General features: G+C 33.9%; 1 protein-coding gene across 2 annotated transcripts in view; it reads left to right on the forward strand.

The window, feature by feature from the left end:
- SLIT3 (slit guidance ligand 3) overlaps positions 1–14,665 on the forward strand; it is a 505,354-nt gene that overhangs the window by 339,793 nt on the left and 150,896 nt on the right. For both annotated transcript variants that reach the window (XM_070739462.1, XM_070739463.1), the window contains 3 exons: positions 1,477–1,548; positions 8,464–8,607; positions 12,420–12,583. In XM_070739462.1, the coding sequence (XP_070595563.1) occupies positions 1,477–1,548; positions 8,464–8,607; positions 12,420–12,583 (380 nt within the window). The remainder of the gene's footprint in view (positions 1–1,476; positions 1,549–8,463; positions 8,608–12,419; positions 12,584–14,665) is intronic.

Genomic DNA, 14,665 nt, shown 5'->3' on the forward strand with positions numbered 1-14,665 from the left:
TAACTAGGTATTTCTTTGTGCCTTTAAGAATAGACGGTTGGGATATGCTAATCTGACTTTTAAATAAGATATTTTTAAATGCCTCCAAATAAAAAAATTAAGTTAGCTGGAAAAACTGATGAATTTTAGGTTCTAATAACTGGGGCAATGCCTAAATATGTCAACATATATGGAACAGCAGGCAAATACTAATTAATCATTGTTCTCTTATTCCAATGCATTAAAATGGTGTGGGTATACATAGCTTTGCCAATTAGTTGTGTACTGGTAAATATGTGCAATACAAAAGAAGACTAGGAATCCTTTCTTGGCTAGGAAATGTTATTTCAACAAGACACATCCTGGGATCTTAATGTCAAAAGAAAGTCTCTCAAAAGAATTCATATTTTACTTGAATTTTTAATCCTAATATTTGTTTTGTCAAAAGTGGGTTTAAATAGTGCAATTTTAAACCCAACTGAAGCTATTGGGATTATGTCTGAATAAACAGAACAAGGATTGGCACTTCATGAAACAGAAACATAATGCTGCTGCTTATTTTGAAATGGCACAATTGTGAAAAGATGTTCCTTCCAGTGCTGATTCAAATTAGGAAAGGTGGTATGTGTACATTCCTTTGAGTTTCAGATTTTAAAGGTGTGACTTTTTGAATAATACCAAACTGTAAGTGATACTCAAGCTTTGCAAGCATTTCTTCAGTTTTTAATATACTATGAACTGACACAACTTCAACTTGAGAGTAATCAACCAATGGAACAGTTTGCCTTCAGAAGTTGTGGAAGCTTCATCACTGGAAGCTTTTAATATGAGACTGGACAGCCATATGTCAGAAATGGTGTAGGTTTTCCTGCTTGGATGAGGGGTTGGACCTGCAAGATTCCTTCCAAATCTCTTAATCTGGATCTGAACCTAATTTTCTCTGATGGACAGTTGAAGACAAGTAAAATCCTCGAGATTTGCAAAAGTCACACGCAATCCAGTTGATGAGCCAAATGGTGATCTTGAGCAAACACAATTCCATTAGTCTGTAATAATGAATTACAGAGAGGGGCAGCATACAAATCTAATAAATAATAATAATAATAATAATAATAATAATAGTTATTATTATTATTATTATTATTATTATTATTATTATTATTATTATTATTTTCAATTCACTGGAAATTTCATGACAATTCTGTAACAACTTTTGACCCTTCTGAATTGTATCACATTTTAAACTTTTAAATACAGTATTTCATGCAATTCTGTAAAAGAAGAAGCATAAAAATCTCAGTAAATTCTGAAAAATATTTTCAATCCAGAAGGCTGTTTTAGATGTTTTGTATATTTGAAAATCTTATTTTTAATATTGGTTACATTGCTGAAGAATACTACTTTTAGGTGGAGTGGAGAACTTGTATTTAAAGAGACAATTCTTTGTAAGCATTAGATTTGAAAATACTGGGTTTTTTTCCCTTTATTTTTTTCCAGAGTGCTTTATGGAAATAAGATCACAGAGATTCCCAAGGGCCTTTTGGATGGGCTTGTATCTTTGCAGTTATTGTGAGTATTATCCTAGTTTATTTTATTTTAAAACAGAGTATACAAACACTAAATAACGACTTTAAATACTAAAACTCTGCTAATTTGTTTATTGTTGGTTGAGAAGACTGGTGTGTGAATCTATCAAAATATGAAATGTCATGATTGATTTGGCAATGTAGACTTAAGAAAAATAGATAATTATTGTTTCAGATACCTAAGAATTTTCTATAGTCATATTTGCAGTTTCTTTTTTATTCAAGATATGAGAATGAAGCCTCTGAAATTGTATACAGGAATAAAAGAACCCAACATTGAACAATTTAAAAAGTTTTTCTGGTTCATTTATTATTTGATAGGATTTAATTGGATTATTTTTTTCTTAAGGTATTTTTAAATTATAAGCCACTATAGACTTTTTCAAGTGAGCTGTGTATTCAGAAAGAGATATGACTTTTTTTCTGAAATTATATACTTTATTTGTTACTAATTGTATACATTTGGTTAATATAACTGGTAATATTTCAGGAATTTCTCTGATAAATCCAAGAGTGTTATGTAGCTATGAAATGTTAAATAGTATTCCTGAATGGATTCTGTAAGATGTAGGATTTACACAGCAATACATAAATTATTATGAGTCGGAGTGGTGCAGCAGATAGAGTGCTGTACTGCAGGCCATTGAAGCTGACTGTAGATCTGTAGATCAGTGCTTCAAATCTCATCCTTCCATCCTTCCGAGGTGGGTAAAATGAGGACCCGGATTGTGGGGGCAATATGCTGGCTCTGTTAAAAAGTTCTATTGCTAATATGTTGTAAGTTGCCCTGAATCTAAGGAGAAGGGTGGCATAAAAATTGAATAAAGAAATAAAATAAATAAATTATTGTATTGTTAATATGGAATCACAGGCAAATGTCCCTTTTTTACCTGTCCCTTTTTAAAACTTTTCTACTTAGAATACTTCATATTTTTTTCAAAAAGTTTTTTTCCCCCACACACACATACAATACCATATACCTTCCATATAACGTAACATAACATAACATAATTAATCAACAATCAAGATCTAGGCCAAAGTGTTTCCTTATATCTTTACTTATTTCATTCATGTTTCTTAATCCTTATTTAAATATATGCCCTTCTTTATAAATATTATATTTATTTATTTATTTATTTATTTACAAATATTTATTTATAAATATTAACTCTTTCTTTTAAATATATATAAAGAAGAAAGTCCAATTTTACTTATCTTCAAACAATGAATATCAATTTCATATAGACTATTTGTAATTAATAAAACAATACAGGGGGGGGGAAATAACTCCAATTGCAAAAACATAAATTACATTAATTACTATCATTGCTTATACATTATACGTTTTTCATGTTACAACTATATCATTTTAAGGTTAATTCACTTAGTCTAGAATATCAATTTACAATATACTTAACTATATTAACTATATTGTTAACTATACTTAACAATATACTTAAGGTCATATGATTAATGTATAATATTCAAATATCAATCAACATCACAAATGAAGATTTCCATTGAGAAAAAGAAAGAAAATAGTCAGATCAAATCCAGCAGTCATATAACACTAAATCACCCGGATGTATCCTCATCCTATTTCTATTACCTTGTTTCTTTTAATTTTCCCACTATAAATTTATAACATTTATATAACATTTTTTTGTCATGCGATTTTTGAATCTATTGTCTTGTTTCAAAATGAACATTATGAGATACACAGTTAATGTAATAGGCATATTGAAGTACATTATGTTCTTATTCCCTGCTGGATTCATTGGCAATATATAATGATATGCAGAAGGGGAAAAATGAGCTCTGCTCACATGATTGATTGACACACAAACATAATATGAATATGAATATAATTTATATTAAAACTGTATGTCATCAGATTTTATATTAATTGATTATCTATGTCTGAAAATCAATAATTAATGGTAAATGTAACTTGAACTGGGAAGCCTTGTAATGTCAAACATGAACACCTTGAAAATATTTTTTTTCATATCAAAGATGTAGAACATTGAAATAGCCCTATCAATACAATGAAAATAGCTTGGGGTGCAATACTGTAGAATTTTGTAAAGTTTTATAAAATTTTATCAGATTGCTAATTTTAGTATTTTCATATATCATTAATATCCAGTGATGTACGCTAGGCTGAATGTATGGCCAAGCAGTGATTAATCTAGTACAAATGGATAGTAGATTAATATCAGTCCTACTATTTTTAAACTGTTTGTCATGTTAGATCAGAAGTGTTGGTGAGGTCAGATGCTATAGAAATACAATAAACATGTCAGCCCTGGAGGCCATCTTCTCCTTGAATCTTCAGGGCTGCCACATTTAATGGAAAACTGGGAGGGGGGTTGATTGGAGTTGGTAGAGATAGATAGCCATAGCATTCTTTTTGCTAATAAAATGAAACTTTGAAGAATTGCCTGCCTCAGAGTCTTACTTGGTTTGGGCTGTTACTTGGAACCTTAACAAACAAGGTTCTCACAAAAACTTCTCCAAAAAGTGAATGGAGAGTATTATTTATTTGATGCATAGTCTGCTTTTGTTTTGAACATTCAAGGGGGCCATAGTAGACTTTACTCATTAGATGTCATATCCTATATTCTATAAATTCTCATTCTATAAATACCTCATAATTCTGTCTTAAATTGTATATGCTCAGTGTTGTAATTATGTCTTATTATATTTAATATAATATACTGTTTTACATACTGTAGATGTCCCAAATATGTTTTTTAAGAGGCAACTGGACTTTCTGGTTTCTTTGAAGACATTTCACTTATCATCCATGAAGCTTCTTTTAGCTCTCTCAAGAAGCTTCTTGGATAAGAAGCGATACATCTTCAAAGAAAAAACAGAAAATCCAGTTGTCTCTTGAAAAGGCACCTTTGGGACAATCATAACTTGGATGACTGAGAATCTCCATAGATGTTTAACATAGATGTATCCTGGATCTCATCTATTACAAGCTAGATACAATCTTCTTCATTACTTGTACTGATCTTTGACTGTAAGGAACTAAACTGTAACTATAGCAATATAGTTTCTTTATCCTTCAGATCACATTTTTATCATTCACATAAGGGAACTAATGATCAATTAATGATATTTTCAATTATCTCATTTTTCTGAAATGCAAAGATGAAGTAATAGTCACATTAATCAATCAGTCAGGAATATAATTATGTGCAGAAAGGCTGCTGATTATCTCATCTATTTCTTTGGCATGTCGTGAAAAAGGTCTGACTGAAGAATATATTTCTTGAGAAAGTTGTAGCAGGATTTTTTAAAATGGCAAATATTTTGAGCCATGGTGGTGTAATGGTTAGAATGCAGTATTGCGGGCTAATTCTACTGACTGCCAGGGGTTTGATCCTCAAAGACTCAAGATTGACTTTCATCCTTCCAAAGTCAGTAAAATGAGAATCCAAATTGTTGGGGGCAATATTCTGACTCTTTGCTTAGAGAATGCACCACTTCATAAGCATTATGAAGTGGTATATAAATCTAAGTGCTCTTGCTGTAAAATTGGTTTTAAAAGTGAGAGTTTTTGAGATTTCAGAAGCAAATATAAATTTGAGAGACATTCCAGTGTAATGGTGGAAATCATTGGGCAGGAATGTTGAATGAACTCCAGGGTTAGGTATGAAGTTGGCTGGCTGATATTGCATCACTTAATTCAGTCCAACTCACCTCAAAGAGCTGCTACAGTAAGAAAAATAGTGAGCATTATATATTCAAAGTATAAAACAAAGGCAGAACATGCATCAAATAAATAATATTCTCTATTCACTTTTTAGAGACTCTTCTATGAGAACCTTGTTAATTTGGTGAATAAACAGTGAAGCCGATTGTGAAGCTGGTGGTTTAGGGGGGACATGGATATCCCCCCTAAACCACCATATTGGACTTTAATCCTAAATTATATTAGAAATAAGGTGAAGTTACCATATTTTTCAGAGTATAAGACACACCGGAATTTTGGGGGGGAACTTCAGAAGAGAAGGATTTAGGGGTAGTGATTTCTGACAGCCTCAAAATGGGTGAGCAGTGTGGTCGGGCAGTAGGAAAAGCAAGTAGGATGCTTGGCTGCATATCTAGAGGTATAACAAGCAGGAAGAGGGAGATTGTGATCCCCTTATATAGAGCGCTGGTGAGACCACATTTGGAATACTGTGTTCAGTTCTGGAGACCTCACCTACAAAAAGATATTGACAAAATTGAACGGGTCCAAAGACGGGCTACAAGAATGGTGGAAGGTCTTAAGCATAAAACGTATCAGGAAAGACTGAATGAACTCAATCTGTATAGTCTGGAGGACAGAAGGAAAAGGGGGGACATGATCAAAACATTTAAATATGTTAAAGGGTTAAATAAGGTTCAGGAGGAAAGTGTTTTTAATAGGAAAGTGAACACAAGAACAAGGGGACACAATCTGAAGTTAGTTGGGGGAAAGATCAAAAGCAACGTGAGAAAATATTATTTCACTGAAAGAGTAGTAGATCCTTGGAACAAACTTCCAGCAGACGTGGTTGGTAAATCCACAGTAACTGAATTTAAACATGCCTGGGATAAACATATATCCATTGAAAGCTAAAATACAGGAAATAGTATAAGGGCAGACTAGATGGACCATGAGGTCTTTTTCTGCCGTCAGTCTTCTATGTTTCTATGTTTCTAACTAGGGAGAAAAAATCTGCCTACCAGGTATTCATTTGGCTAGCATTCATAGTCTGACCAGCTTCAGCACATTATTTTATCCCCTGGTTAGGGCTTAAAAAAAACCTTATTCAGAGAGAGTAATAATGAAAGAGCCTGCAATCCGGTAAGATCTGGGAACATTGTTAGCATCTCATTAGGGCTGGAAAGAAACTTATTCACAGCAGTTAGAGCAATGAGAAAAAGCCTGGAAAGACTTAGGCCTGGAAAAACCTTATTTGGAGAGGGTAACAATGAAAAATCCTGCAAGATAAGAGCGGGGAAGATTGTTAGCACCTAGTTAGGGGTGGAAAAAAAGGCTTCAAAAAAAGCTACATTCAGAGTATAAGACATACCCAAATTTTAGCCTCTTTTAGGAAGGAAAAGATTGTGTCTTATACTCAAAAAAATACGGTACCTAGCTCAATCTGGTGGGGATTTTTTAATTGCTGATATAGATTAAGAGAAAAATCTGATATGATAATAATAATTGTGGATGGTATGACACCCACTCCTAAATTGAGTGATTTATGGACCAGGTTTTCTTGACAAGCAACTTTCTGGTCAATAATGCCCATCTCTAAAGAACTTTGATCTGAATTTAGATATCTGTGCTTTAATTACTTCTCATTAAGAGAAGTGCAATCACTTTTAGGCATATAATTTGCTTACCACATTAGTTTAGCCAGTGAAGGGCTACCAAAATGTTTACTACCACACTGTGGGCATGGCTTATGCAGGATACCCTTTCAGTGCAAATTGGGTGCTCTGGGGTGGAGCTCCATTTTCGCTACCCCACTGCATCTCCTTCCCCCACCCGTCTGGGCAGCAGCCCACCACTGAGTTTAGCCTTATATTAGTTACATATATCACCAAATTATTTCTAAGCGTTATTCATGATGACACTTCTCTGTTATACTTAAGGATTTGGGAATGTGATATATAACAAGATTAATGTATTTATACAATTCTGGGTGTAGTTTAAATTTTGTTTTCAAATACATCTTTTGCAACCATGAATAGGGAAATGGATTGAAACATAAGATACATAACAATTTTTCTATAGGAGATTCTAGATTGTGGTACTTCTTTTCTAAGTACAACAAAGTGGCTCCTATTTACCTGTTACTGAATAACATTATTCTTATGGGGAGTTTATCATTATATTCATAATACAGTGATCCCTCGAGTATCGCGAGGGTTACGTTCCAAGACCCCTCGCGATACTCGATTTTTCGCGATATAGTGGTGCGGAAGTAAAAACACCATCTGCGCATGCGTGCCCTTTTTCCATGGCCGCGCATGCGCAGATGGTGGAGTTTGCGTGGGCGGCGGGGAAGACCCAGGGAAGGTTTCTTCGGCCGCCCAGCAGCTGATCTGCTCGGCAGTGTGGCAGCAGCGAGGAGCCGAAGATGGGGTTTCCCCGCCGCCCACGCAAAGGGGAAACCCCGATCTTCGGCTCCTCGCTGCTGCCGCGCTGCCGAGCAGATCAGCTGCTGGGCGGCCGAAGAAACCTTCCCTGGGTCTTCCCCGCCGCCCACGCAAAGGGGAAACCCCGATCTTCGGCTCCTCGCTGCTGCCCCGCTGCCGAGCAGATCAGCTGCTGGGCGGCCGAAGAAACCTTCCCTGGGTCTTCCCCGCCGCCCACGCAAAGGGGAAACCCCGATCTTCGGCTCCTCACTGCTGCCCACCCATCGCTCGCCCGCCCGCCGCTCGAGAGCAAGAGGGGGAGAGATAGAGAAAGAGAGAGAAAGAAAGAGATGAGAGAGGGAGGAAGAGAGTGTGAGAGAGGAAGAAGCAAGATAGAGAAAGAGAGAGAGAAAGAAAGATGAGAAAGGAAGAGAGTGACGTCATCGGGTGGGAAAAACCGTGGTATAGCAAAAAAACCGTGGTATAGCAAAAAATTAATATTTTTTGAAAAATCGCGATATAGCGTTTCGCGAAGATCGAGATCGCGAAGATCGAGGGATCACTGTATTGTTGCATATGTTTAACTTGTAAGTCATTTTGTAAAAAAAATTGTAAGGCTGCAAACCAATGAATTAATAATCTGATTAATAAATGACAATACTAAAGGTTTTAATTCCATGTTATCTATAGCTTTTTGTCTTAGACTAATCTCTTAAATATTGTTTTCAAGATTGTATGTATTGGAAAACAATATTTTGTTTGTTTACAGGCTTCTCAATGCAAATAAGATCAACTGTCTGAGAGTAAACACATTTCAAGATCTACATAATCTTAATTTGTTATCGCTCTATGATAATAAACTGCAGACTATCAGCAAAGGACTTTTTGTTCCTCTTCAATCAATTCAAACATTGTGAGTATCCAATAATATTATATCTGTATCCTTCCATTTTCCTCTGGCAGTGCATCCTATATATGGTTCCACAAATGAAAGCCTTACCTTAACCTATGATCCTGCCCAAACTGATAACTTTGAGACAAAGATTATTTATTTATTTATTTATTTGTTTGTTTATTTATTTATTTATTTATTTATTGCATTTATATGATTGATGTAGTAGAAGAAGAAACCAAACATTTAAATATTTTCATTCCGCACACACACAAAATAAAGTTATCGAAGTCTAAACATTAGAAAAATTAGACAAATGACATAACAGAAAGAAGTTAAAATACTGAAATAAAGAAAATAGTGACAGAATATCTGACATTATCTCAAATTTTGCATTTTGTTCTACATTCTTTGTTTAATTCAAAAACAAAGAGAGCATGTTCTTTCATTCTTGATTTAAGACAATCAGAGAACTTAAGAACAGAGTTATAGATTTATGTTTCGGCACTTGCCAAAAATCCCAATCCAATAAAAAAGTTCCATTGATATTTTTCCAACCCAATGGAATATTGAAAATGTAGGGGAGGCAGTGCTGTTGCATACTTGAACACTTTTCCTTCCCCCCAACTTGGTCACCTAACCCAGAGCAGGACGTGAAAGGGCTACTCTGAATTGGGATTTTTGGCAACTGCCAAAACATAACCCCGAGTAGCCCTTTCACATCCTGCTCTGGGCTTCTTAGTGCATGCATACTGCAAACCACACCGATTTCTCACTTTAGTTGTTACAGAAAAGAAAATACAAATGTCTACTGCATAAGGTAATTTATAACAGCTTCCCATTTTATGCATAATCCAACATTGTTCAGCCCACATGGTGTTTCCCCTTTGTTTTTTCTGCATGCTTTCCCATATCTCTTTAATTGACTAATTTTCTCTAGAGATAATATTGTTCTGTGAGCTTGGTGGTGTTCTCTGAGCTTGATTGTTACAGATAGATCATCTTTTTGAGATAATCAAAAGGGAACACTAAAATACCTTTTCACGTGCAATTAACACCCAGATGAGCAGAGATTAACTTCATGATTACCCTAGACAAATTATCAAGAACTAAATAACCCAATCAAGGAATCACCATTTTAGACAAACAAGCTAACAGTAAACAGCACTCTAATCAAGAAAACCCCCAAGAACACTTACACCAGAACTATTAAGGAAGACATTAGTATATACAGAAAACAGAGAACAAACTCCACTCCCTTTTAGCAATATTGTTACTTAGTTTAATAATGAAACGTCTTCAATAAAACAACTAATGGAGCTACAAATATTCTCTTCTATCAATAATATTAATGTCATATGGCAAAACTGAATTTAGTGGTAAGGAGACTCATCATCTACATTACATTGACAGAAATAGAGTCTGAATCAGAATCGTTTACTAATAAAAATGGTGTTTCACAGAGATAATCTAATTTCATTTCAATTATTCTCCCCAAGTTATACTATCATATTTTTTTATTCTGTAGCTCTTAAAATATTATTTTTTCATTTTGGTACATATTTGTTTTCATTATGTCTTATACTAAAGGATAGTATCACGATATAAGGTTTAAGGAAAGATCAACATTGTTTAATTTTTACATGATATATGCACCAGCTCTTGACAGTTTCTTGGATTTAGTGAGAGTTTGAAATTTTTTAAACAATGTGGGGGGAAAACTCTAAGCTGCTTGGCTCCATCAGAATGCTTTTGTAAAATATTCCTAGAAGAATCTAGCTAGGTTAAGTCTTATTTGATTCTCTCCACTCTTCTTATTGATTTAAATTGTTGACATTTTGTCTGATTGTGCCTTCTATTAATTGGTCTCCAAAGCGATCTACAGTTACAACCAGGGGTGGATTCTAACTTACCTTGCTGCCAGTTTGCTTTCTCCTGTCACCTGTTGCTGTGGGGGCATTGCGCATTGTGTGGCCATACCACACTATGCCAATGCACATGCATGTGCAGTGCTGAAAACTCGGCCAAAAAGGCTAACCCCCCCCCCCCAAATATCTCTCCCCAAAATAGCAGCATCCACAGAACAGCACCGACAGAACCGGCTAAGTGATGTCACCAAACCGTGAGAAACCCACCACATAGTTGTATCAATGGCTATCATTTGAAACTTCCTCAAAATGATACTTCCCTAAGCAATGAGCCATTTTATGTGTACTAGCTTACCATAATAACTCATGGCTCATAGCATTGCATCTTTCCATTCTATAATTAAATACCCTGGATGGAGATTATATAGTTCAAGAAAATAATTGTTAAAAGTTTATAGTTAGTTGTTTAATCAATAGCTATCATCAAACAGAAGGATATTTTTTCCCGAAACAATTGTGTTAATGTTTGTACCCCATTTTTATTATATTGCTTTAGTATGAAAAAAGAAAACAAAAAATAAACAAGAATCAATATACAGCATTAAACCTTGATTAGACATGTAACGTGTATTAAACGTTCTATTACATTAATAAACAACAAATTCATAAGTAGAGTGTCAACATGTAATCAATCCAAGATTGTAAATCTGGGCAGCAATATCTTTCCACTCAAAATGAATAATTTGTTTTGTTATATCTCACACATAGCAAATCTATAGTTTGCTGCATGGTGATATATTCCTCCTATTTGGTCTATAAAATTCAAAATCATTTTCACAACTTTAAACTATATGATACTTTCCATATTTGGGGACATTAAAGTAAACTAAACCAGAATAATAATGGGCAAATTCATATCTCTGGCACAGCAGTTATATGGTGACCATTAGTGAAACATAAATTTAGCCTGGAAAAAATAGAAAGCAAGAAAATGAATTGAGGATTATCCCACATTAACTTTCTCTATTATAAAACAAAAGGAAGGGGAAATGCTGGCAGAATTTCAAAATCCTATTGTAATAAATAAAGTAGTTTTCAACTATTTCTTTTCAAACCTACTTTAAGAAGCAAACAATAACCTTTATGTAAAAACCTCCTGCATTAATTCATATTTTCAGCGTAATCAAGATATAAAAGGTTTTTTTTAAAAAAAATCATTAAATTATTCTCATTTTAATCTTAAAAATTGTATTTTTTTAAAAAAAAATCTTAATTACAAAATATTTGTATTAGCTGTTCTAACACTTCCAAAGATCCTACAATTAACTAACAAACAACTAACTTAAAATATCTGAAAATATAGATTCAGAATTTCCACAAGGACGATATTATATTGATAAATAATTAAGAAATTTGGCCTGGACTGAACAATGAAATAATACTAATAAAAATAGCAATATTTTGTTGAAGATTTAATTCATCCAAAGATGAAATACATTAGAATTTAATTTTTCTATACATAGAAACCTTTGATTCTTCTACATCTTTGCCTAGTTCCCTGACATATACTAGTTTAACAATACAATCGCTAGAAAGTATTAATTTTGTGACCCAAAAAATAGTTTAAATGTGTTCCTTCTAAAAACATTGACTGCAATATATCATGACCAGTTTTTGTAGACAATAGGTCTATGCCCTTTAAAAAGCGGCTTTGTTATATTAATTTGTGTTTCCTTCTGGAGAAGGCTCGCTGCTGACTTAACAAGCTAAAAAGAAAAAAAATGAGATAGTTCAAAGAATATCCCCCCCACACACACAAGTCTTAACTCCATTCAGCTTCTGCCAGACCCCGGTGTATTGGAAGCTGATTCAATTACTTTGCTCTTCAGTTGTGTATTTGTAAAAACAATGATGGAGTACAGTGTCACAGGTCATTTCTGGTTAAACATCCCATCCCTCTTGCAGGCATTTAGCTCAAAATCCATTTGTGTGCGACTGCCATTTGAAGTGGCTGGCTGATTACCTGCAGGATAATCCAATAGAAACCAGCGGAGCTCGGTGCAGCAGTCCACGTCGTCTTGCCAACAAACGAATCAGCCAGATCAAGAGCAAGAAGTTCCGTTGCTCAGGTAATTCATTTATCCAGGCTGTGCTGCACTTTGAGTTCAGAAATAAGCAGGTCCAGGGAGCCTACTAATCCAATCTGTGGGACAGTGTTTGGTATAATGGATATTATGTAGCATCTTTCCAAAATTAAATTTTAGAAATTGGATTAGTCCTTCAGAAAATCTAGTTACTTTGTGCATTAAACGAGACAAAAACCTCTAGCTTTCATTTTGGTTTATTTGGTTATTTGGTGAAAAACTAGGTTCCTCTTTTAAAAGAATGCAGACTTGGATGCTGCTTTCAAAGAAAGGTGATACACAAGATCCTGGATATACAATTTTCTCCTCCTCCCAAAATAGTAAAATAATTCAGATACATTTTACCCGAATTCATAGAAGTTTTTTAGTTCAATTTTTTAAAAAAATTGCTTTCCAAATAAAAGCATTGTCATGGATGCTTTTCTATGAATCACTTAAAAGGTGACTTTGAACAACGATCAATATAGCTCTTTGGAGAGCTGAGGGGATTATTGTAACAGTGTGCAGTTTGAATATATAAGATGAGATGGAAACCCACAACTTTCACAGTATAATAAAATTAAAACACAACAATAAATTAAAAATTGGAAAAATAGAATGGAATGGAATGGAATAGAATAGTAGAATAGAATGGAGTAGAGTAGAGTAGAACAGAACAGAACAGAACAGAACAGAATAGAATAGAATAGAATAGAATAGGATTCTTTATTGGCCAAATGTGATTGAACACACAAGGAATTTGTCTTGGTGCATGTGCTCTCAGTGTACATAAAAGAAAATATAGATTTGTCAAGAAACATGTGGTACAACACTTAATGATTGTCATAGGGGTCAAAATGTAATTTTAGCCTGGAAAAAGGGGGAAGAAAAACAAAAGACTAGAGATACTATGAGAATAACACATCTGGTTTTGTTCTTTTGCTGTTTAAAAATTAAATGGATAGAGTCTATGTGGACTACAAACATTACAAACCTGGGTTCACAAATTGTTAAATGTGTAGGAAGACAATTACAGTTAAAGAAAATGCTTCCATCAGTTGTCTAATAATTTCATCCCATGCCATGATAAACTACAGTAAAATATTATGATTGACCTTAACCTTTAATCTATTAATGTTATTATTGCCACAATAACTGAATAAAATAATGCAATATTTACACAGACATACACACATGACGGAGGAAAGGGGATGGAGGGGAGACAGGGAGGTATTAAAATATTGTAAGTTTGATCCATTGTGGTTTTCTACTAGAAGCTGACAGATAAGATTGTTAAAATCCCTACTGTTACTCCCTCCCACCACGAATCTGCTTTCAAAGTACAGGGGTATTTTAAAGTAGATCTGGGAGGATGTAAATATATGCAAGGAGAGAAAAGCAAAGACTATTGTGTAACTAAAAGTGTATCACTGTAATATTTGTCTTGTGTGATGATTTTATATGGACCCAAAATATTAATTGTGTCCAGGTTCTTATAGCTGGAATATTTCTTTATCCAACTTTGCTTCCTTATAAATTTTGGCTTGTTCATATTCTAAAGTTCTGTCAAATATGTGATTTATAATTTTAGTGGTGATACAATATATTAGTTCAAACAAATTTAAAATATAGATTGAATTTTAGATGTTAAAAATTCATTAATGGGACTAAGTACTGGTAGAAAAAAATTACTATTATCCATATATACTCATGACATACTTGAATACTAAATAATATGATTGCCTTTTTCATCCTAAAAAAAGAGGACAATGTGTGTTGCATTTCTGACAATTAAACTTCCTGACAAAATTGTCACTATACAAAAGAAAATTACTTGTATGCTATTTCTCCTCAATAATTCATAAATTGCCCTTTATCAATATATTATAAGTTAGGAAATTAGAGCTGTAGTTTCAGTATTCATGTGGGATTGCTTATAGTGGGAATCTTTTAGTGAAAAGATTTTTGATCCAACTGAGGATCATTGCACATGCTTCCCATGCACTGGAAAGAAACATACAGGGAATTATGTACCGACTTCTGCCATTTAGGATTTTTTTCAGCATTATGAGAATGAACTTTAAAATA

The sequence above is a fragment of the Erythrolamprus reginae genome, chromosome 2 (assembly GCF_031021105.1).
Source record: "Erythrolamprus reginae isolate rEryReg1 chromosome 2, rEryReg1.hap1, whole genome shotgun sequence".
Classification (NCBI taxonomy): domain Eukaryota; kingdom Metazoa; phylum Chordata; class Lepidosauria; order Squamata; family Dipsadidae; genus Erythrolamprus; species Erythrolamprus reginae.